This window comes from Myripristis murdjan, chromosome 4 (genome assembly GCF_902150065.1).
Source record: "Myripristis murdjan chromosome 4, fMyrMur1.1, whole genome shotgun sequence".
Lineage (NCBI taxonomy): Eukaryota > Metazoa > Chordata > Actinopteri > Holocentriformes > Holocentridae > Myripristis > Myripristis murdjan.
Window position 1 is genome coordinate 8,633,484 of NC_043983.1, and position 21,702 is coordinate 8,655,185.

The 21,702-nt window shown below is 41.8% G+C and overlaps 3 protein-coding genes across 4 annotated transcripts in view; 2 read left to right on the forward strand and 1 right to left on the reverse strand.

Annotated features, from left to right (window-relative positions):
• Positions 1-7,491, forward strand: part of p3h2 (prolyl 3-hydroxylase 2) — a 64,765-nt gene extending 57,274 nt beyond the window's left edge. The window contains exons 9-15 of the mRNA XM_030050477.1: positions 1,161-1,288; positions 2,461-2,556; positions 2,912-3,062; positions 3,221-3,338; positions 3,477-3,552; positions 5,332-5,472; positions 6,271-7,491. Of these exons, the coding sequence (XP_029906337.1) occupies positions 1,161-1,288; positions 2,461-2,556; positions 2,912-3,062; positions 3,221-3,338; positions 3,477-3,552; positions 5,332-5,472; positions 6,271-6,363 (803 nt within the window). The 3' untranslated portion in view covers positions 6,364-7,491. The remainder of the gene's footprint in view (positions 1-1,160; positions 1,289-2,460; positions 2,557-2,911; positions 3,063-3,220; positions 3,339-3,476; positions 3,553-5,331; positions 5,473-6,270) is intronic.
• Position 7,492: 1 nt separating this feature from the next.
• ccdc181 (coiled-coil domain containing 181) lies at positions 7,493-13,862 on the reverse strand. 2 transcript variants are annotated; one of them, XM_030050484.1, is made up of 6 exons: positions 13,676-13,860; positions 12,505-12,615; positions 10,969-11,961; positions 10,590-10,736; positions 10,156-10,313; positions 7,671-8,636 (listed from the first exon to the last, which is right to left on the reverse strand). In XM_030050484.1, the coding sequence occupies exons 2-6, from the start codon at positions 12,604-12,606 to the stop codon at positions 8,465-8,467; spliced, it is 1,572 nt and encodes a 523-aa protein (XP_029906344.1). In that variant the 5' UTR covers positions 12,607-12,615; positions 13,676-13,860; the 3' UTR covers positions 7,671-8,464. The 2 variants fall into 2 exon arrangements, with proteins under 2 accessions (XP_029906345.1, XP_029906344.1); XM_030050485.1 differs by lacking the exon at positions 12,505-12,615 and having other exon boundaries at positions 7,493-8,636; positions 13,676-13,862.
• Positions 13,863-15,970: 2,108 nt separating this feature from the next.
• cpox (coproporphyrinogen oxidase) lies at positions 15,971-21,294 on the forward strand. Its single transcript, XM_030050490.1, has 7 exons — positions 15,971-16,703; positions 16,962-17,105; positions 17,259-17,369; positions 17,498-17,639; positions 19,139-19,357; positions 20,111-20,215; positions 20,612-21,294. Exons 1-7 carry the CDS (start codon positions 16,142-16,144, stop codon positions 20,694-20,696), a joined length of 1,368 nt encoding a protein of 455 aa, XP_029906350.1. The 5' UTR covers positions 15,971-16,141; the 3' UTR covers positions 20,697-21,294.
• Positions 21,295-21,702: the final 408 nt, after the last annotated feature.

Sequence of the window (21,702 nt, forward strand, 5' to 3'; positions counted from 1 at the left end):
TAAAGGACGATACCTGTGCCATTTTACCTGTTCCCTGTGTTGAACAGCACATGTATTGCAGTTTTTCACGGCATTCCTGTAATAACAGCTCGTTGTTGCACACAATGGGGAGAGTCGCCTCTTCTGTTACTGCACGCGGCATACTTCCTGGTGGCAGTGAAAAGCCAAAACAAAATTAAAAACACATCGTGGAACTACTTTTAATGTGATTAATGTGACAGTTACCCTACAACAACTTTTGACCCATGAAACATCAGATAGTTTTTAACCACCAAGAGCCATGTAAGAGGGTTTTTTTTTTTGTTTGTTTTTTTGGGCGAACAGGCGTCTTGCACTTTCTGACATGTCCCTATTCACCGCTTGGCCTTCAGTGGGCGGAGAGTGAAGGGTGAAGACTTGAAAGAGGTGTGTGGCGCAAGGCTAAAACCTTCCAAAATCTTACAAACTAATAAAATGTGATTTTTTCCACGTTTAAATTTTTTTATTGTATAATCACAAAAATGAAACATGTCATGAAGGGGATAAAGGGGCAGATTAAATAAGATTATTCTTCTTTCTGCTCGCTTTCATTCAAGATCTGGGAACGTTTATATTTATATATTAAATTGTTTTTTTGTTTTTTTCTTTTATAAATGAATGAAATAAATAATAAATAAATAAATAAATGAAGTTACAAGGCCATACACAACTTTAAAATACAGCTACAATAATTGTAACCTTATAAAGTCTTGACCTGTTATTCAGTGTAATGGATGCGTCAGTAACAGAAGCAGTCTTTGCAAATGGTTTTTAATGTTTTTTTTTGTTGTTTTTTTTTTAAACAGAGGGAGCTTTCTGGGAGGTGAAGCAGCAGGACAGATTGTAGTATCTTGTGTCAGTGGTTATATCAGTGATGGTGACTGGAAAAAAATAAAATCACAGTGCTGTTATCCATTAAAAAATCTAATCCTGTATTACTTAAGGAAAGCACAGAGGGAGGATAAGTAAATAAACGGAGAAAAACATCTACTCCACAGTTTCCTCCCCGTTTTGCAGTCACAGGCGTTACGGAGTGAAACGCCTGATCTGTCAAAACAAAGTCATTAAGGCTCGGCTAACCTTCTCCCAGCACCGCAGTTAAGATAACAAGTAACGTCTCCCTAACGCTTTGATCTGGATAGGTGGTCCCCTGGTGTATGACAGTGTGCAGCTGGTGCAGAACTCGGCAGCCTTGAACGGGACCCAGAGGGTGCTGCTGGATGATGTCATCTCTGAGGAGGAGTGTTCAGAGCTCAAACACCTCGCTCATGTAAGGAGCCTCACCGACTCTCCACAGGCATCACCACTCCGCATGCAATATCAGCTTGAAATTAGGGATGCATGATATTGGATTTTTTTTTTTTTCCTCAAATGCAATATGCTGATTACAACTCTTTTGGCCAGATGTTGATACTAATAAATGCACATATATTTTGCAAGAGAGAATATAAAGTCTATTATTATTATGCCCACTCTTACTGTGATGGTCCACTGGCAGATGTAGACATAAAATACAAGAATTTCAAAATGTACAGATTCACAAAGGGTAATAAGAAAACTACTTCATCTTCGGTTAAGGAAAACATCCCCTTTTTTTTTTTTAAATAACATTTTCTGTCAAAACTGTAAGATCCATCCTACTTAAACAGATTTGGACGATTTCTCTCTCTTTCTTTCCCTGTCCTGACAATGGCCACAACCATGGCAAATCTAACCTTTTTCACAAGTTGCCACACAAATAAATAAAATGTAATCTCAGTCCTCAGAAATCATGGGAAAGTAAGTTCATTGTACAAATGTACAGCAATTAAACAGCATTTTCTCTAATAGTGGCTACCTGGTAGTCAAGCATTTAGTCAAGCATTGAGCATTTAGGCATAATTAAAGCGTCATGTTATTGGCCTGTCATATTGGCAGAAATTTTCATTTCAGGTTAGTGCGGATATTTAATTTTAAAGGCAATATTGACCGGGACTGATAATGTGCCAGTGTTATAGTGCATTAGAGTGTGGATCAAGATACATATTTTTTGTCCAAACTGTCCAAATTTTTGTCCAAGATTTTGCTTGTCCTCCATCGCTACGTTATGTTTCCCTCCTGAAGTAGCCTACTAGTTGCCTTTAGCCTAGTCACCTAAACTGCAGCACTATACAGGCAGTTGCCCAGAACAGACAGTAGGTCCACCATTTTTCACTAAAAAAACGCCAACATGACTGAACCCAACCCGAGCCCGAATATAATTTCAAAATTTTCATCACAGTAACAGAAATTTTTTGGGAACAAGTTTTACTCCTGGTCCTATTCCAAGTATATGTGTTAGTACCTCTTCTGATATGAAAATGATTTGCTATATCAAAATGTGTTGTGATGGTGGTAGTTGAATCCTTGGGTTCATGTTTATGGCTGGTTGGGTTTAGTTCTGTCTGTATGCCTGTCTTCCAGTCTGTCACCATGGCAGGAGATGGTTACAGAGGGAAGATGTCCCCACACACACCCAACGAGAGGTTTGAAGGAGCCACCGTACTCAAAACTCTGCAGGTAGGCTCATCACAGTAACATATTATAAATACATTATAGAACATTATAAATATTATTAAGGTTCATAAGGTCTTACCATGTTTTGAGGGTCTAAACTGAGGAAAAGAAAATTCAAACGGTCATTTATACAGCCCTTAATCATTCCTCGAGTCTCAAAGGACAAGAACAAGAACAAGAACAGTCAAGAACAATCACATTATCCAAACAATAAGTGAAAATGAGGTGATCAGGATTATCATGTCAGTCCCTTTATTTTAGAATGTATTTGCAATGGAAATTTGCAATGAAACATGTGTTTCTGCATGTGATACAGCTCCTATGGCTGCATTTCTGAGCAGTGTTTTCTCCTGTGCAGTACGGCTATGAGGGCAGAGTGCCGCTGAGGAGCGCTCGTCTCTTCTACGAGGTCAGCGAGAGAGCCAGACGCATTACCGAGTCCTACTTCCTGCTCAACTCGACTCTGCACTTCTCCTACACACACCTGGTGTGTCGGACTGCCATCACAGGTCAGCCATGCGTTTACTCACCTCACACAGACATACATATAACATATACAGTCCAGTGGTAGAATAAGATTAGATTCCAAAATTTCAAACAACAAGAAAACACCTGTCTCTTTCTTTTATTTGTGCATTTATCCATGTGTGTCCCTGTTTGTTCACAGGCCAGCAGGACCACAGGAATGACCTGAGCCATCCCATCCATGCTGATAACTGTCTGCTGGATCCCGAGGCCAACGAGTGCTGGAAGGAGCCACCGGCGTACACGTACAGAGACTACAGGTGAGACGCAGCTGCAGTCAAACAAGCTGCAGACAAGACAACACACCCACTTTGCTGCGGCTGCATCACACAGTGAAACATGTCTTTAGTGCCACTACCGTATCCCCTTGCTGATCTTATGTGCTATTACATTTTCAGTGCACTTCTCTACCTAAATGGAGATTTTGAAGGCGGAGAGTTTATATTCACAGAAATGGATGCCAAAACAGTCACGGTAAGCTCCTTCTGCTTCCCAAATGAACTAAAATAAATTTGACTCCTAACACTCCTTAGCCACGCTACTTTATTGTTCTCCATCAAATGACGTATATGCATGCATGCGTCTTGAGTCTTTAATGATCTGTGCTTAAGCTCTGAACCAGGAGCTCACTACTTACTAAAGGCTCATTGGTATGATAACAACACTCTTTCTACATTTGGAACATCATTATAATAATAATTCATATTATGATCATAATAAAGCTCTATGCAGCTTTCTTTTTATGTTAAAAAATAAAAATAAAGCAATTTGTATTGATTATTTAACAGGCAAACACAATTACTGGTACAACAGTTGGCCACATTTTACAACTTAATTTGTTCATCACAGTGAATTCAAACTTTCCCACCATGATCCATCGCTAGGAGCTTCATCTTGCATCAAACTGAATAAAAACTGGAAGGAGGACAAGCTGTTGCCTCAGCCCCTCCCAGGGGTATGGGACCTGGATCAAAAACCTCAAAACTTTCCACGGAGCTTTGGAAATAATGGAATGCTGACCAATTTTTTTTTTTTTTTTTTTTTCTGAAGAGGTTGAAAAGGAGCAGCAGAAAAGGCCAACAGGAAACAGCTTGTTGGTCATTAGGCTATTAACTGCAACCACAAGGTCTTTGTGAAACAGTTACCAAAAACAGACTTTTTCAATAAAACTGAGTTTGGCTTTGCCGACTCCTGTTGAGAGAATGGAGAAATTGATTTAGGATGTTTTCAATACCAGGAATCAGCCACATCAAATCTAGTTATGAGTTCAGACACTGAAGTGGACACACCCTTCCCTTCAGCCGGCCTCAACCAAATGAGGTTAAAGGAGGTGGGAGGATGAGATCATCTCTGAAAAAAGGAGGAACCTCTAGAAAGACTCATCCAGTTGTCAGTGTCAGAGGGATTCTTCGTGACGTGACGTATTCATTGCACAAAGAATCCCATGTAAGCAGTAAAATTGGAGTAGGAGCAAATCGAGCAAAATCAAGTTCACCCATATGGAGAAGAACGACAGTGGGATGCACATAAAGATTTGATTTAATAGCTGAAGTCACAGTGGTGCACACGGGCCAAAGACCAGGCTTCCAAAAGCCTTTAGAGAACCTGTTCAGTCTGGTTTAGAAGGAGCTCACGTTACAGAACAAGACAAAGTAGAAGACGACAAATGTCTTTTCATGGTCTCTGAGAGTTTTCAGTAGAAAGATACTGACAGCAGACTAGGAGACTAGTTTCTGATATTAGGATAAAGAAGCAATAAAATTGGTACATTTTTCAGTTTTCAGTGACAAAATTTTCTTTTTTTCATTCTTTCTTTTATCTTTCTTTCTTTCTTTCTTTCTTTTTTCTTCTTTTGTTTGACAACTATTATTTAAATAAGTGTTTTTCTGTGTCTATGTTGGGTTTATTCATGTGTTTGCTTTCCATGACTTTAAAGGCCAATTTACATTTTTCCCAACGCTGGAAATGTAGCTATTGAAGGTTTGCAATTTATGCATGCACTAACAGTTTTATAATGGTTTTATGTGTTAAAAAATATTTTCTCTACAAGATCTACATCAACAGCTGACAAAACAAAGCTCTACAGTTCTAAGTGATCCACCTATCACCAATAAAAATATTTTCCTTTCACACGCAAAAGTGATGAGATTTTGACTGTGAATGCTTTTGGACATTGAGTCGTGGAATGTTTTTCTCGGTCCTGTGAGCAGTAGCTGGTAGTTTCAGCCTCTGTCTCTCCTGAACTCTCTGCAGGCATCAGTGAAGCCCAAGTGTGGCAGGATGGTGGGTTTCTCGTCAGGCGGGGAGAATCCTCACGGTGTGAGGGCTGTCACCAGGGGGCAGCGTTGTGCTGTGGCTCTGTGGTTCACACTGGACCCCCTCTACAGAGAATTGGTAAACCTCTGCTCCACTGTGCTGAGCATTTTCATCTATTGCTTTACAGTTATTTCTGTTTTAAAGGACCACAGGGAATAATCACAACTTGAAATAATCTCAAACTATTGGGTGATTGAGATTATTTTCAATGTTATCTGACACAAATTACCATCATAAGTTGATGCCAGTGCAGTCATATATATGCAAAGCATTCATTTCCTCCTAACTGGGATGTCATAGATTCGACTTGCATAGATGGATTTGCCCATATTTATTTCTGATGTGGATACTGGCAGGAAAGTCTTCCCTGCCCACAGAAAGTCTGAAACTAAAACTTAACCAAAGGGTCCCAAACTGGAGTCTGGTGCACAGTCCGTCCTACGCAAAAGGAGGAACAGATTATTTTCATTGTAAGGAAGTCAGAGCAACATGTAAGATTGACAGTTTCTGATCACAATTTCTATTGGCTCTACTGTATCTGACTATAAGTGCTTGTATAACTCCCCACTTGACAACAAACTGTCTCAGTGAGGATTCCTCAGATCAAAAACCCTCTAAGATGGGGGTCCATTAAATTAAACATTCAAAAGCCTGGGAACCCTGTCCTAAACAGCAGCAAGTGACAGAATGCTGGACTCTTTCATCCCTTTGTTAAATGATCAGAGACCGACTGGGTTGGTGAACATAAATGTTATATGTGCAGTTTACTGGCGTCACATTACAAGATTTCTCCGCTTACCTCTCACTGACGGTGTGACAGGTAAAAAATGCCCCTCGCCATTCCTGACCTCTCCTCTTCTTATTTGTGTCCTGCAGGAGCGGCTTCAGGCGGATGAGGTGATCCAGGCACTGGACAGCCAGCCTCACTGGGATCAGGGCCTCAGCATCAACCCTAAAGACGAACTGTAGTAGCAACACGACCCCCACCCCCTGCAGTCAAATCCCTCCTGTCTATTTTATCTATTTATTGAATGACATTTGGATCAGAACTATTTTATTTTTGTACTGTTTGAAGTGCAAGGTTAATAATATTGTCGTTGTCTGTTTTGTCAGTCTGTCATGTTTTTTTTTAAATTCCATGTTTCCATACACACCAGTACTTGAGTTTATCTTTGGGTCCTTTTTTCCTTCCGGTGACAGCCTCTGTTTTGAATGAATTCCAGCTCTCTTTGCATTGGCTTGGCGAGCTGGCACGAGGCTGTTCACTCCTGTAATTTTACTGAACTGTGAAGAAGCCAAAGAGAAGAACGGCATTTGATATTGTTCCATCGTGGGTTGATAGTCGTGGTTGTTGTTGTGGACAAATCCTTTCAGATATAGTCCCAACTGTACATCAGTATAGTCAACTGAGAAAAAAACTAAATCGTCAGTGAGATGCCTACACTTGAAATGTATTCTGTCTACCAAGCATGGGAGAATAAGATAAATATCAATAAGCAAAATATCAAATTTGGCCAAAAAACAACAACAACAAAAACAACTCATATTTGCAAGTTAAAGTAAATGTAAAAGTAAAGTATATTATGTGCTGTATCAGATTTGTGAGCGAATCTCATTCAAAAAAAAAAGGACACAGAGGGAGAATTAGAGAAACAGAGATAAATTCTGTTATGGCGGATACTTTGTGAACATGCACTCTGTAACGTTCCCATCGTCTTATGCCAGGAACTTTGGTGCACTTTTTTTCCTCTTGTTGCTCGTGTGATAAGAGAGACTACTTACTTCCATCCATTCTGCACACACAGAACAGCAAACTACTTTACAGTCCCACTGATACAAGGACGCGGCGTGTGTATGTTGTTTATGTATGTATTTTTTAATAATAGACAACTGCTACTGCGATTGTCGGCATTAAATATTTGTAACTTTTTTCATAAAAGGTTTCAATCATTCCTGTTTCAAGGAATACATATTTTTAAGGTGGCATATATCCTTTCTAGAACTCATATTTTTGTCAATGATACAGATAGGCAGAGTCATGCACTGTAAGTCCAATGGAAACAAAAGTGACGTGTACTTTGTTCTTTTTTTTTTTTTCCACTGATTCAAACTGTTAAAAAGGACCTTAATCCAGTTGTTGTTGTAGGTATTGGTGTGTAATGGAGAGGCCACTTTTGCTTTTGTTTCACTGATATTTAAGTATGAAATGCTGTAGCACACTAAATGATTTATTTGTACATGCCTATAAATTAAAAGTATAATATTGCATATCCATGTTTAATGGTGTATTTTGCTTTATTTATTGTTTTTACTGGTTCAACACAAAATTAAACATTCCTTTTGTGTGAAGTACAGTGTGTTTGATATGATATGAATTGGTAAACAACCCTGTTGTCTTTTTCATATCATGTTTCTTACATGATTAAACAACAATATGCTCTTTTTAAATGTATTTCATTTTATATACATAGATAGATATTTTGGTAAGAATATTTATTATATGTTCACATCATCTGTTGTAAAATCTAATGTAGCTTAGACCTATGTAAGCAAACACTCCAACAAAAGGCATACAGTACTGAAATTTGGCTCTCACACTCAGACTGCAGTTTGTGATGAGCTCGATTTCAACAAGGTAAAGTGCATCTGCCCCTACAGATATGTTGATATAATAAAAAAAAATCTTTTGCTCAGAATACATTGTATCACACCATAACTCAATATCGCATCTTTCACTCAAGAATATTCACACCAAGCAGAGATAACTGCTGTAAACTCCTTTGTAGCAAGGCTTTTTCACACAGTACAGAAATGTGATAAAGAAATCCAAACTTCAGAAGAACCTCCAGGTGGGAATTATTACAAAAACACTTGTCAGCTAGACACAGAGCTGCAGCCACCGCCCAAAATATCCCCTTACAGTGAAGCAAGCCACACCATTGGTTTGATGGTCCAGTGTTGTTATGTTATTGTCCCGTGAGATCCATAGCAGCAAAATGGAAATGGTTTTCATGAGGTCTGTACTGGGTGATCCTGAATGAATTCAGAGGGCATGTTGGGTTTGGTTGGTTCAGAAGCGGTAGGCCAGGTTTTCAGTGAATCTGAAGGCCTTGGCCTCGTTCACGGTGCACAGCAGGTCCTGCATGCGTCGCGCACGCCGCTCCTCCAGCACCAGCCTGCGGGAGTGCTCTCGAGCCGCCTGCTGCTCCGCTCGCTTCTCTGCGCGCTTTCGCTTCAGCCACCTGGGGAGAGGACACAAGACATCAGGACTAAGAACCACTGAGAATAACTGTGCAGTGAGCAGGATTTTTACTGCCCTATAGCACAAACCTGCCATAATATAACTACAAGGGACTCATGCCTATAACTCAGCAATAGGCCTTTTCCACAGCAGCCATTTTGAAATGAAATACCAGGTAAATACAAGTGTTACTAATGACAATGATTAAGGTTTTGTTTCATTCAAGTGGACCAGAGTTTTTCCAGTGAGCCAGCATGAACAACAGCAGGACACCGGCTCTGTTAGACCTAAATGGAACAGAATTTTAATTAATGTCATTAGTAATACGTGTGTTTACCTGCAAAGGTCTGTTACCTCTCCAGGTGCTGAGATTTCACTGCCAGTGTCCCCACACCTACTGGCCTTTTTCAGCAGCTCACCAACTTAAGTCGTGCCACCAGCAAATTACTGACAAGACAAGGTATTTCATTCCTCTGAAGGATAAAAAGCCTTGTTCAAATGCCAAATCAACAACAACAACAACAATAACAAAAGAATATGACAAGGCATGTCACAATGCTCCATTGTGGTGTCTTATTTCACTGGATGTTTCTGCTTAGCTGCCTTACTTGTCTTTGCTGTTAAATGTTATTTCATTGTTCACGCAAGCAGCCACAGAGAGTGGGAATCACGCCAGAGACGTGCACAGACCGAGGTATGTCGGTGCTGATGCATTTCCAATAGACTTTTTTTTCACAGCAGTTATTTTGGCCTGAAGTAGCAGGTGTTACGAATGATATTAATTAAGGTTCTGCTCCATTTAGGTCAAACAGAGCCAGGATCTTGCTGTTGTGCATGCTGGCTCACTGGAAGGACACTTAAATGAAACCGAACCTTAATGGATGTAATTATTAACATCTGTGTTTACCTGCTATTTCATGTCCAAATGCCAGCTGTGTCTATGAGTGGCCAACAGAAGTCGATAAAGGTCATAGAATAGCTAATGCCCCTTAAAGTGTTCTTCCTCTTACTGTTATTTCAACAGCATTCTAGTTCTGTGCAAGTTAATATCCAACAACAAAAATCTTTGATGGGAGTCTGTGATTTGATGTGAATTTATTTTAGGAGCCTTAGAGCATTTTATAATGTAACAACTACTGGATAATGTAATAAAAGGACTGAAAACATAATAAAAACATGTTTCTGCAATAAATTGATAGTGTAACAACACATGACTTATTACTTAATGAGTGTAAAACATTGGTAGTGGTGATAATGTTGCTGACTAATGTAAGTTGTCAGAGAAAGAATGTCATAACTACCATTATTACTACCATTATTTCATCAGTCAAAAATGCCATACCCCTTATAATATCATGTCACCCAGCTAATTGTTGCACTGACATGTTTTATTAATCTTCCAGCACATTTACAGGGACATCTCTGAGTTTTGTTATTACATGACTTGGCAGTTATTTGCCTACATTACTGCTACAGGTGCTGACATGAAAAAAGGTGTGGAAGGCCCTGTGCTAACTCACAGTTTGAAGGCGCGTTCACACTCCTCTTGGTTATGTAAGAGGTAGCCGCTCTCCTCCTCCAGCCTCTTCATCTGCTCCAGCTGTCTCTCTCTCTGCTGCTGCTCCTGCTTCCTCTGCAGCCACAACTTGAAGGCCTCCTCTGGGTCACTGGCCTCTCGCTGTATGGAGACATAGAGATAAAGTCTGTATTATTGTGTCTTTGCACTGCAAGATGATTCAAATTGCAATGCAAAATCTGTCATTATTGGTTAAATTGCTTTTGTATTAAACCAATTAGCATTAAAAAACACATTTTATGGCGCAGGATGTTGCTGTATGTTAAATGAACTACACTTCTACTGTGCTCTAATTGCAGTAAAACATACAGCTTATTACTACAGAAGCCTCTTAATGTGTTTTAATAATGAGTCGATGTGCACCCCTTGCGACCGTACCTTGCAATTCATCCGTTCCATCTCCTGGGCTCGCTGGATCCTTCTCTCCTCCTGAAGCTGGTCTCTCTTCCTCATCAGCCATGCCTTGAAAGCCACCTCATTCTCCTGCCTCTTCTGCTCTTCTTCCTCACGCTTCCTCTGCTCTGCCTGAAAGAGAGTAGAGACGAGGAGACGAGGAGAATGGAAAAGCCAATGACTATGGGTAAATGAATGCATTGACGGCAGCACACATCATGGCTAAAAACAACTCAAAATGGTGATAACCAGACATTTAATGGCAGGAAAACCTCACATTATTGCATTCTCTCTATATAAGCACAATATATCCATACTGCACACACTATGTACTGTATTATTGTGGTTACTGATTGTTTCCCACCTCTCTAGCCAGCTTCTCCTTCCTCTCTTGGATTTTCTGCAGGAGCTCCTTCTGCCGTGGGGAGAGCGTGTAGGTAGCCTGGTTGGGTGTCCCAGTGGCCGACTGCACCCGGCGCTTGGTGCCCCTCCTCTGGCTGCCTCTCTGGCTGTGGCTAGCTGAGTTGGGCCGCTTCTGAGCTGGAGGCCTGGGGGCACGGAGATGATCCTTCTCATGGGGATGATGGGAGATGGAGGAGGAACTGTTCTTACTGATCTTACTGGAACTCAAAGTCAGTTCTTGAGGCCGAGAAGAGGAGCGGGAACTGTCAAAGTGGTTGCTGGCTAGGGGAGGCAGCAGACCTTGACTCTCCACCTCCTTCAGACTCACCAGGTCAAACTTGCCATCTTTCTCTACAAGGACTCGGCCCTCCTTTCCTCCCTGCCCTCCTTGGCTGATATCCCCACCTCCAACCCTGCTCGAGCCTCCTCCCAGGTGGTTCCCACCTCCTATGCTGTGCTCGCGTGGGGAAATTTTTAGCTCAGACAGCTTCCCTGAAACCTCCCTCTCTGCCTCTGCATCCTCAGCTCTGCCCTCCCGTCCCTCCAACCTTCCATTGCCATCTTGCTCAAACTCCAGCGGAGGTACCACCAGGTCCACCAGCTTGTCTTTGAAGTGAAGCCGCCTGCGCCGCATCACATCTGGAGCTTCCTGGTCCCGCAGCTCTCGATTGGCCTGCTGGATCTTCTCCAGGATGTACTTCTTCTCTTCATCTGTTTCATCATCCAGCATTGGAGGAGGAGGGGCCACAGGTGAAAACTTATATGGACTGTCTCTGTCTGAGTCGTACTCAAAAGGCTCCATAGGTGATGGCCATCTCTCCTCCTCCTCCACCTCTTCTGTTTCACTTCCTCTCCTCCCCTCCTGTCTTCTCTCACTCTGTTTTATTCTTTGCCTCTTTTCGTCCTCCTCTAGTTCTTTATCGATTTCAGCCTCTATGTCCTCATAGTCAGGGCCCTGTGCAATGGAAAAGGCAGACACAGTCCTCATTCATTAATTAGATTTGAATGTAAATGAATGAGCAAGAACAGTACTCAGGCTGATAATAGACAAGATGATTATACATGTGAAAAAAGACCTGTGCATGTGAGTTCATCAATAATGTATCCAGTGGTGGAATACCCTCCCCTTCGCCCAGTGAAAGTATGTCAGTGTGTGTCTTTCACATGCAAACAGTGAGACATGTCAGTAACACAACACTACTCACTGTTGAACTTTGAAAGAGCAGGGTCATGGACCCAGCAGCTCCTGGCTGCAATAAGTAGAGCAGTACTGTAGACCTAGTAGCATACATAAGTTTGTTTTCGCAGTGAGAAAACAAAGGAGCAGGTTGATCGAAAACAATGGGGAAAAAATAAAGTAGAAATAACAGATGCAATCAATAATCTGCGTGGGTGGGGTCTGAAATTCCCAAAGTGCCTATAAAAATTGCCCAATGCCCCTTAAAGCAACCAACACAGGAACACAACAACAAAAAACACCAAGGAGGGTGTGATCCACCTGGTCATCACTGCGGCTCTCCTCACTGATCAGCCAGTCCAGGTCCTTTTCAAAGTCGTCCTCATATTCCTCCTGGGACTTTGTGCACGTCACCACACTCATTTTCCACCACTGAGAGAGGAACAGACTCATGAGAAGCAGTGCAAGTATGAGTCATGTTTAATGAAACTTGATCAAATACACATGATGCACTTGGGTCCTGAGTTACAGGCTGGTCATTTGAGAGCTTGGCTAATTTTTAAAAAAGGAAATATTCAGCACTGTTATATGTGTTATATGTGTCATATTTACCAACCAACCTAGATAATGACATTTACATGTCTGAACAGCTCCACAGTAAAATAACTGAGTGAAAAAAGGTAAAATTGGTGATGGAGATATACTGATTACTGTTGATGCAGGCACCTAGAGACTGTTTACTGACCTTTTCCAGCAAATGTAAATGTAATTTATCTCCAAATATAGTAGGCAGTATCAGACAAGTGCCAGCTGCATGAATATAGATGCACACTTAAATTAATATGATAAAACCCCGCTATGGGTCCATTCATTTGTGATGATCAAAAACGAGTGTACAAGGCTAATAAGTGTTTTTTTTTTTTTTTTTTTTTTTTTTTTTTCCACTCACACTCATAGCACATGGGACACTATACCACTCTGTTTAGCCACCAAATCCACAAGAAGCCGTCACCTTGCATATTCATCACTCATCATTCATCATATCGGATCACAGGCTGCACTGGAGACCTGTATCATGTTGGCTACTCGACGCCCCCTCTCGGCCACAAGAGCCTACTGCAAGTACGGGCTCTAAACTAGTGGCTATCATACAGGTTTGTTTTTATTTTCAAATGTGCCTCCATGTGCCGGTAAGAGCCGTTACATTTTGTTTAACTTTACTGTAGATATAGAAACGGTGAGCCTGCTGTGACCTGGGCATGTGTAAGATATTTTACAGGCTACAAGACAGAATTTAACCGACATAAGGCCAACAATGGTGTCCGTAAGGCTGTAAAAATAAACTGTACATCGGACAACCGAGGTACAATTTAAACAACGAGTTGTCCTTTAAAATAGTTGACCTTTACAACTTATGGTGAGGCAAAATTTTACTCAGGCGAACAGTAGTAACGAACTCTTGTATGGATGACTGTGGCTGCAGTAAACTCACCACCACCAGAGGCTGTTTGGTCTTGGTTTTGACTCGGGCCAAGTGAAAATATGCATCCAGGCAGGTTGTCTGGCGGCTCACTGCTTCATGGTACTGGCCCACATAGTCCCTCGCAGTCTACAGCACAACACCTGTGCACATTTCTAATCTGCTTGCAATCCCTCTACTGCCCTAAAAGCCTTAATAGACGTTGTCATAGAGACCTACAACACGCCGTACCGTGCTGCGCATGCGCAAACAAGGGCACGCAACAGGAGAGAGAAGAAAACAGTAGCCCTGTAACACATTTTACAAGGATACAAACATCACAGAGACACTACAAGGCCTGTTGCTTGAATATTGTGGAGCCACGGGGCAAAATACCATGACAATGTCACTATTGACCTATTTCCTCCTGACTTTTTACTCTTTATTCTAGGAGATGTAAAATCATGGTGCTGCGATCTATACATTGTCGGATACCAGCTTATTTGAGTACTGGTGATTTTTTTTTCTTTCCATTCTAACGCAAACACCGATTGTGGACACAGATTGTGGAGTTAATTGTATTGAGTTGCCTTAATTTTAAACTGCTGAAGCTATTTAACATTACAAACTACATTCAATTGCCACTTTATTAGATCCACCTGTACAATCTAATACAATCCAGTCTGTTCTGCCATGAATTTGACGTTTCTGCTGCTTATAATGCTCAGAATTTCTTTTTGTCACAGTAATAGAGGTGCTCGTTCCGTTCTATATTTGGCATTGAGCTCATAGTTAGTGCTGCTGTTGGACTGGACTGCATTTTATTGAGAGGTCTTTCCACTATTTTGTCCCCATAATTGTATAGAAATAAGGGGGACAAAAAATTAGAAACACCTCTTAATATAATGTAATCCAGCACAAGACCTCTGCAAACTACAACCTCAGTAGTAAACACAGAATTAAATTGACACATTCTCCACCATGTGAACACAAACTGAACATTATAAACTTTGTTAAAAGGTAGAATTTATGGCAGAGCTGTTGCATTGAACTGCATTAGACTGTCCAGGTGGAGCTGATAAAGTGGACACTGGGTGTATAAAGTGGCACAGTCGCTGTCAAGGTGCTCATGCTGCCACGGCCGTGATTGCTGGAGCTGTCCAAGGTACTCCATTCTCTGACTCCTCATCATCACTCCCTGTTGCAGATTGCCAGGTTTTATTATCAAAGTTATTGAAAAAAAGCCCACCTGCCCACTGAACTCAGACTGTTACACAACTGTACTCTTAAGATAGACATAATAAGCTTTTCCTTATAAGCCTCTCCGCATTATTTATTTTTAAATAATGAGCTTAAACTTTTAAATCTGTCTCTCAAACAGAACAATTACATCGGTTGTGAATAGGCTACGCGTTTCTCTTAGCAATAGAACCGCAGGGTCTGCTTTCTTGCAGGTTTGCAGGTGAACATACACGAGCACATCATTTGGCATACTGATGATGATTTTCAGGGCTCAGGGTGTTCAGCCGCGACAGGCTCTCCTGCGCCGTGGTGCCTCTCGGATAGGTTTCACTTTCAGTTTTGAGTAGGGTCTTTCTATTTGTAACAGTCACAGTGTAAGAAATAGTTTAACAGCCGTAGCTACATGAGGCACACTTCTGGAGTGATATAAAGTGTTGCTTTATGGACAGAGTGTGCGCCAAAGCTTGAATTGAGCCATGCTCAATTTGCTTAAAGACATTTTTTTTTTTTTTCATATTTTCTCTTAAAACACACACTGTCATCATGTGCACCCATGTAATCAAGTGCACATAATAATAATAATAATAATAATAATAATAATAATAATAATAATAATAAAAACATTTTTAAAACATCTTATAATAGTTGTTGACAGGAGGCCACGGGGCATGCCTCCCGCGGTATACTTTACGGCCCCGGATTTTTCTTTGGCGAACAAGTTAACGTGGAAAGACTGTTCCCAGTTTCTAATATTAAGTGTTTGGTAACTCAACAACAGTTTAGTAACAAAAATGAAAAAAAAAAAAAAAAAAAAAAATGCGATGCGCTATCTGAGAGGAACAAGGGTTTACCCAGCCTTTAATTTACACCTTCAGTCCTATCAACAATGTTATTATTTCCAATCAAAACACGCGACTGTATAAAAAGTTGCGTTTACGTCTTGAAAGCTCGGAAGCAGTGGCTGACGAGGAGACCATGAAGGCAGCACTAGCGGGCCGCATTGCATTATGGATCTCTGTGTTCGTTGTAATCCACTATCTTCCCTGAGTGGCTCAGCCTCGGGAAGGACAGATAACACAATTTCCCATAATGCTCATGTCTTTAGGCGGAAGGACACGCCCCCCGGTCTGCAACACGTCTGCCTGCACGTATGTCAACTTGAGATAGTGTTTTTGGGCACTCGGTAAATGTTTAATAACTGCCGACGGCCATAACGGACAGAGTAAGGCGCGGGGGGTTGTTTTTATTTTACCACAAATGGCCACTGTTGTCTTAAACTCGGTAAACGTGATGTCGCAGACCACGGCGAGACGGTGTTTTATGTCTCATTTGAAGGGGTTGGCTAATGCAGGAGACTCGCACCTTTCCTCAATCCCCAAACTGTCAGTGCGACGGTGGAGCTCGCTTCCGGGAGCGAGATGGTTCACCTGTGGTACCGGAGCCCGGTTCATGTCTCACGGGGCCGCAGGCAGGTCCGCTCCCGGGCAAACCAGAAGGGGAGCCCTGGCGCTCACCGGAGCCGCAGCTGTGGCAGCGGCAGTCGTGGGATTCATGGCCAACGCCGGACACTTTCAGCGAGCTGAAATGGCAACGAGGATCCCCCAGGTCGCAGAGGAGGAGGTGGAGAGGGATATTCTGGAGAGGTGCAAGGGTTTTATGTCCGCCCCGGTGACTGACATCAGCGCGCTGAGGGAGAGGAAGGGAGAGATGTGCACCAGGATGGAGATGCTCATCATGGAGACGCAGGCCGAGTTCTGCAGAGCCCTGGAGGAGGTGGATGGTGGGACGTTCAAGGTAGACCGATGGGAGAGGAAGGAAGGTGAGTGCAGCCGCCATGGAGGAAGTGGAGCATCTGATGCACAGCTATCCACAAAGCTTGCCAGAGGATTGACAAGCTGCTGTTCACAAGTTTCTCACAGTGTCAAGTATTTTTAGACTAAACAGGTACCCACACCCAGTGAAGCCATGTCTGAAGAGTCAAGGCCAATGCTATTAATGAACATGTGTTTGTAGTTGACTGGAGTTTAAAAAAAAAAAAAAAAAAAATCACTTTACTCCCCCTTTGTGTGTGTGTCAGGTGGTGGTGGGATCAGCTGCGTGATGCAGGATGGCAAGGTGTTTGAGAAAGCCGGCGTCAATGTGTCAGTGGTGTTTGGGAATCTCACCGAGGAGGCTGCCAGGCAGATGAGAAGCAGAGGGAAAGTCCTCAAGGGGAAAGATGGTAAATTATTCAGAATAACTTGTGTGCATGCAGAAGTGTGGTAATTTGTCTTGATTATTTACCTAGCAGTTGGGAAATGAGTGGTGTCCACTTTCTGCATCAGCTACATGTCTAAAGACGACTTTCAGTGTCATATTTTGTGTTCTCTCCCAGGGAAACTGCCATTTTGTGCCATGGGGGTGAGCTCCGTCATCCACCCGAAAAACCCCCACATCCCCACAGTGCACTTCAACTACAGATACTTTGAGATCGAAGAGGAAGATGGTGAGTGCGTGCTTGCCAAGCCTTGACGTAAGCAGTTGTATCTCCTTGGTATCAATGACACTATTGAGTACATGCATGAATGATAACCCTTGTCTTCCTCTTCCTTTTGTGTGGGCATGTGTGTTCAGGCTCTAAGCAGTGGTGGTTTGGTGGAGGGACAGACCTGACTCCAATTTATATTAATGACGAAGACGCCTTTCACTTCCACAACACCCTGAAGGAGGCTTGTGACAAGCACCACTCGCAGTACTACCCTGACTTCAAGAAATGGTACAGCCTCACTCCTCTGTGTGTGTTTGTGTTTGGCGCATGTGTGTCTGTCCCTCCCTGTTAGCCGTGGCCATGCATACGTGACTGGATGTCCTCATATGTGTGAGTGGGTGTGTCAGAATGGGTGTATCTTCACTGTATGATGTTGATAAGAGGAAGTCTCTGCTTACAATCTGCAGCTGCAGAGGAACCGTTTAGCCAGAGGTAGTTTGTCAGTGACATAGGAGAGGTGTGGCTTATCTAATATGGCATAAGTGATTCAGTCAACTTAACTTGAGTTTAAACATGACTAGGTCTTCATTTTAGAACATTTTCCATTGAAGCACTGGTAAAAAAAAAAAAAGAAAAAAATGTATTTTGTCACACAGGCAGTTTTTCTTCAAAGCAGGTCAGCGTGCAGATTATACTGTTAATGTTGATATGCCCCATTGACTTGCCTTAATCTACCTTAAAACACTTAAATGCTGTTAAAAACAGCTGTTGGTCATGTATTTTGCATTCCTAGGTCCATTTTGTTCCTTTATGGTGTATTTTCCTTATTCCTTTGGGTATGTGGCCAAATATGTGTCTTCTGCATAAATTTAGCAGTGGTGTACCGCCACAGTAATATATATGACCACTGCGAAATTAAAATAAACATTGTAATTTAGCCGTACTGTTATGTGAAACTAAGATAAATGCATCCACATGTTTTTAGTGGTGATGATTATATTATGATGAAAAACATTTTTAGTACTAGGACCTCAACTTGAAACATCACAAAGAGTCAAACTGTGACAAAATATGGGATAAAACCTGAATCATTGCCCAGTACCACAGCAGCATAACAGTCCAGGGGAAACACTGCGGTTGGATTATTTTCAGTGCTGCTACAATGGAGTTTGATAGTAAAATTATGAAGAATCTGAAACATCAAAAGTAAATCAAATAGTATGGGCTTCTTTCTGGACTCACGGTCTAACGTGCATACAGTGTAATCACATTCAATAGCACTGTGGTTCTGAAGGTACCCATATCTCCAGAATACAACACAGCTTGTAGGATTTTTAAAGATTTTATCTCTTAATTCTTTTACTTGAAACTCTCACACGCTTGACAATAGTGCTCCCTCCACTTACACCTACTGTAAAATCCAGCTGAATGTGACGTACAGCTGAGTTACCGGGAGGATGTTCAAAGGCATTTTGGGAAATGTAGGAAATCACCCACTGAAGCAGAAGTAGAAAAGGCATGCTGAGGGAAAGTGGATACAACAAAGAATTTAATTAATGAGATTTAACAGTTAAAAGTAAAGATGATATGTATGCCTTGCAATCTCCAGTGTGCTTTAGTGTGTTATGAGTAGGTGTTACAGATATTTGAATGAAAACATCTTTTATTCTCTTTTCTTCTGTGCTGTTGTCAGATGACACTGTAACTGTATAGGAAAGAAACACAGAGCACCTTAACTGAAGCATTTATGCTCATTGGTAACTGAAGTGCATCACACTGCTCTCCAGGTGTGACAGGTACTTCTACATCCGGCACAGAGGGGAGACTCGGGGTATAGGGGGCATTTTCTTCGATGACCTTGATTCCCCCAGTCAGGAGGAGGCGTTCAGCTTCGTCAAGAGCTGCGCCCGCACTGTGGTGCCCTGCTACCTACCCATCGTATACAAACACCTCAATGACTCCTTCACTGCCGAGGAGAAAGACTGGCAGCAGGTACGGCGAGGCAGGTGAGTACAAGACTGAGGGTTGGTTTCACATAACAACCTCTGCCACAAGGGACAAATTAGTTGCAAGTTAATAATTAAATGAAGGGAAAAAAATCAAGCAAATTAGAGTAGCTTCCATAACATCTGTTCAAGCGAATAATGAGGTGTACTCCTGTGGGTAGGGATGATGATGTAATGTTGTTACAGGCAACCAGGTTGTTTACTAGCTACATGGCTGTGCCTAGTTTTGTGAAGATGTAGTTTTGCATTTGTACTTTCAAATCTTTATAAATCATAACATTGTAGGGATTGTGTTGATTTCTGGTTCAGTCAACCTGTATGTGTTGATGTTACCACCATCCACCATGGCATTCAGCTCTGTCTGAGGTCATCAGAGGTCATCAGATTAACCCTTCACATGTTTTTATTCAGCAAATGTGTCTTCATCCCGAAATTATTGCATTTCTTCATACAAATAAAAAGCTTAGACACATCAAGTGTATGAATGTAAAAATCCAGTTGCATTTCCGGGGGTTTTATGCTGCAAAATGTGTATGGAAAAGGTGTAGTGGAAATGCAGGTAATGTTTCACTCTGCATTCAACTTTATTTTAAATGTTTAGGATTGCTTTACACCTAATGTGTTTCCAGTTGCTGTGTGAGATGTCATTTGAATCTAGAGCTCTACAGCAGGTTGTGTGTGTGTGTGTGTGTGTGTGTGTGTGTGTGTGTGTGTGTGTGTGTGTGTGTGTGTGTGTGTGTGTGTGTGTTGTAGGTATGTGGAGTTCAACTTGGTGTATGACAGGGGAGTGAAGTTTGGCTTGGCCACCCCTGGCTCCAGAATTGAAAGCATCCTCATGTCCCTCCCCCTCACCGCGAGGTAAGAAGCAGTGGCAGCACCGTTCCTGTGTACCAGTAAGGCCTTATTCACACAGGATCAGGCATTGCAGCAGAAACGCAAGGAAGCTCATTTATTTTAAATGAGGGTAGTTTGTTTTGGCTGCAACAGTGTGTGCTGCAGGGGGTTCAGCAAAAAAAAAAAAATGCAGTGGTATCCAGCAAGAAAACGGAACCAGAATTGACTTTTGCTGCAGCGCAACCCAACGTCGCATTGCAGTGGCCAATCACATAAGCTGGTGAACAGACAGCAGACAGACGGGCCATGTGGTTACATGCCCACACTTCCACAAATCGTGGATTACCTGATTCTGTGTGAATTCAGTCTAATTATCCCTTTGTGGATTACTTGTTAACCAAACTCACCCTTCATTCCCAGGTGGGAGTACATGCATGAGCCTGCCAATGGCACCCAGGAGGCCAAGATGCTGGAGGTACTACGAAACCCTAAGGAGTGGGTGTGAGCAGGTTTACATGTCACTCTGGACACAACATCCAGGAAAACACTGACTTTTCAGAGGTGTGGCCTGTTTGACTAGCAGCAGCACTTGGCACCTTTAGTGTTTCTTGGTCAACATCACACCAACTTACATTGCAGTTATCTAAACAGACTTAAAACATTTATTTATCTGAACCGGTACTCTTCCTGCTTCCCTGTGTTGGTGCCATATCTGCCTTCTTACCACATAACTTACATTAGAAAAGCTTTTTTACTTCGTCACTGTTATCACAAACTTTGTCACTGGGAACTGTTCCGTTGCTACTTGTTTGGTAAATCAAAGGCAGACTAAATGATGGTACTCCTCAGGTGACATAATAGCCGCTTTTGGGTCATGTCACATTGCTGTGCTAATTTTTATATTGTGTCAGCCACTAGCTCTGTCTTTTTGTGCCTGCGCTAAATGAGGTTTGCTCTACTTGAAGCTGTCACAGCCCTCAGCTCTCCAAAGATACTTTTAAGAAAGCTCTGAAAGAGAAAGTCGGAATGAACTGAGCCACTGAGGTTGTGTATGCCTCTATTTGTATGAAATCTGTTAATAAAATAACTTTTTGTTGTTTTAATTTGTGTGGCTACAAAGGTGGGTTACTTTTGCCATTCAGTGCTAGATGATAACAAAGACGGTGTTCTGTGTTTAGCTTCATTTACTTGTGGTTAATGAATCACTTCCAGAGTATCTTGGTTTGTTTGAACATGTAGAAATGGATGGATTTTGGTCCACAGAGAGGATGAATGTGGTTTTCAGGTCAGTTTTTTCCCAAAATGATGTATCATATATGACACCCAATACTAAAATTAACTGATATCAAAGAATCAATACAAATTATAGTACATTAATAGGAACTGGATAATGTAATTTCTTGTTTAATAAGCAACTGTACAGACTCATTCATATTTGAGACAGCGAATGACAAATTACAGGAAACATGTTTGAATGCATGTAGCTTTTTGTAATAGGCCCATTCAATCCA

What these genes read in the sequence shown, in the direction of transcription:
- ccdc181 (XM_030050484.1), bottom strand. Translation starts at nt 12,606, where the DNA reads ATGAGTGTGGTGACGTGCACAAAGTCCCAGGAGGAATATGAGGACGAC. An exon ending in AGAGCCGCAGTGATGACCAG is followed by an intron (nt 11,962 to 12,504) that starts GTGGATCACACC and finishes TCCATTGCACAG; the next exon opens with GGCCCTGACTATGAGGACAT. An exon ending in TGGAACGGATGAATTGCAAG is followed by an intron (nt 10,314 to 10,589) that starts GTACGGTCGCAA and finishes GTCTCCATACAG; the next exon opens with CGAGAGGCCAGTGACCCAGA.
- cpox (XM_030050490.1), top strand. Translation starts at nt 16,142, where the DNA reads ATGGCCACTGTTGTCTTAAACTCGGTAAACGTGATGTCGCAGACCACG. An exon ending in AGTCCTCAAGGGGAAAGATG is followed by an intron (nt 17,106 to 17,258) that starts GTAAATTATTCA and finishes GTTCTCTCCCAG; the next exon opens with GGAAACTGCCATTTTGTGCC. An exon ending in TGAGATCGAAGAGGAAGATG is followed by an intron (nt 17,370 to 17,497) that starts GTGAGTGCGTGC and finishes ATGTGTGTTCAG; the next exon opens with GCTCTAAGCAGTGGTGGTTT.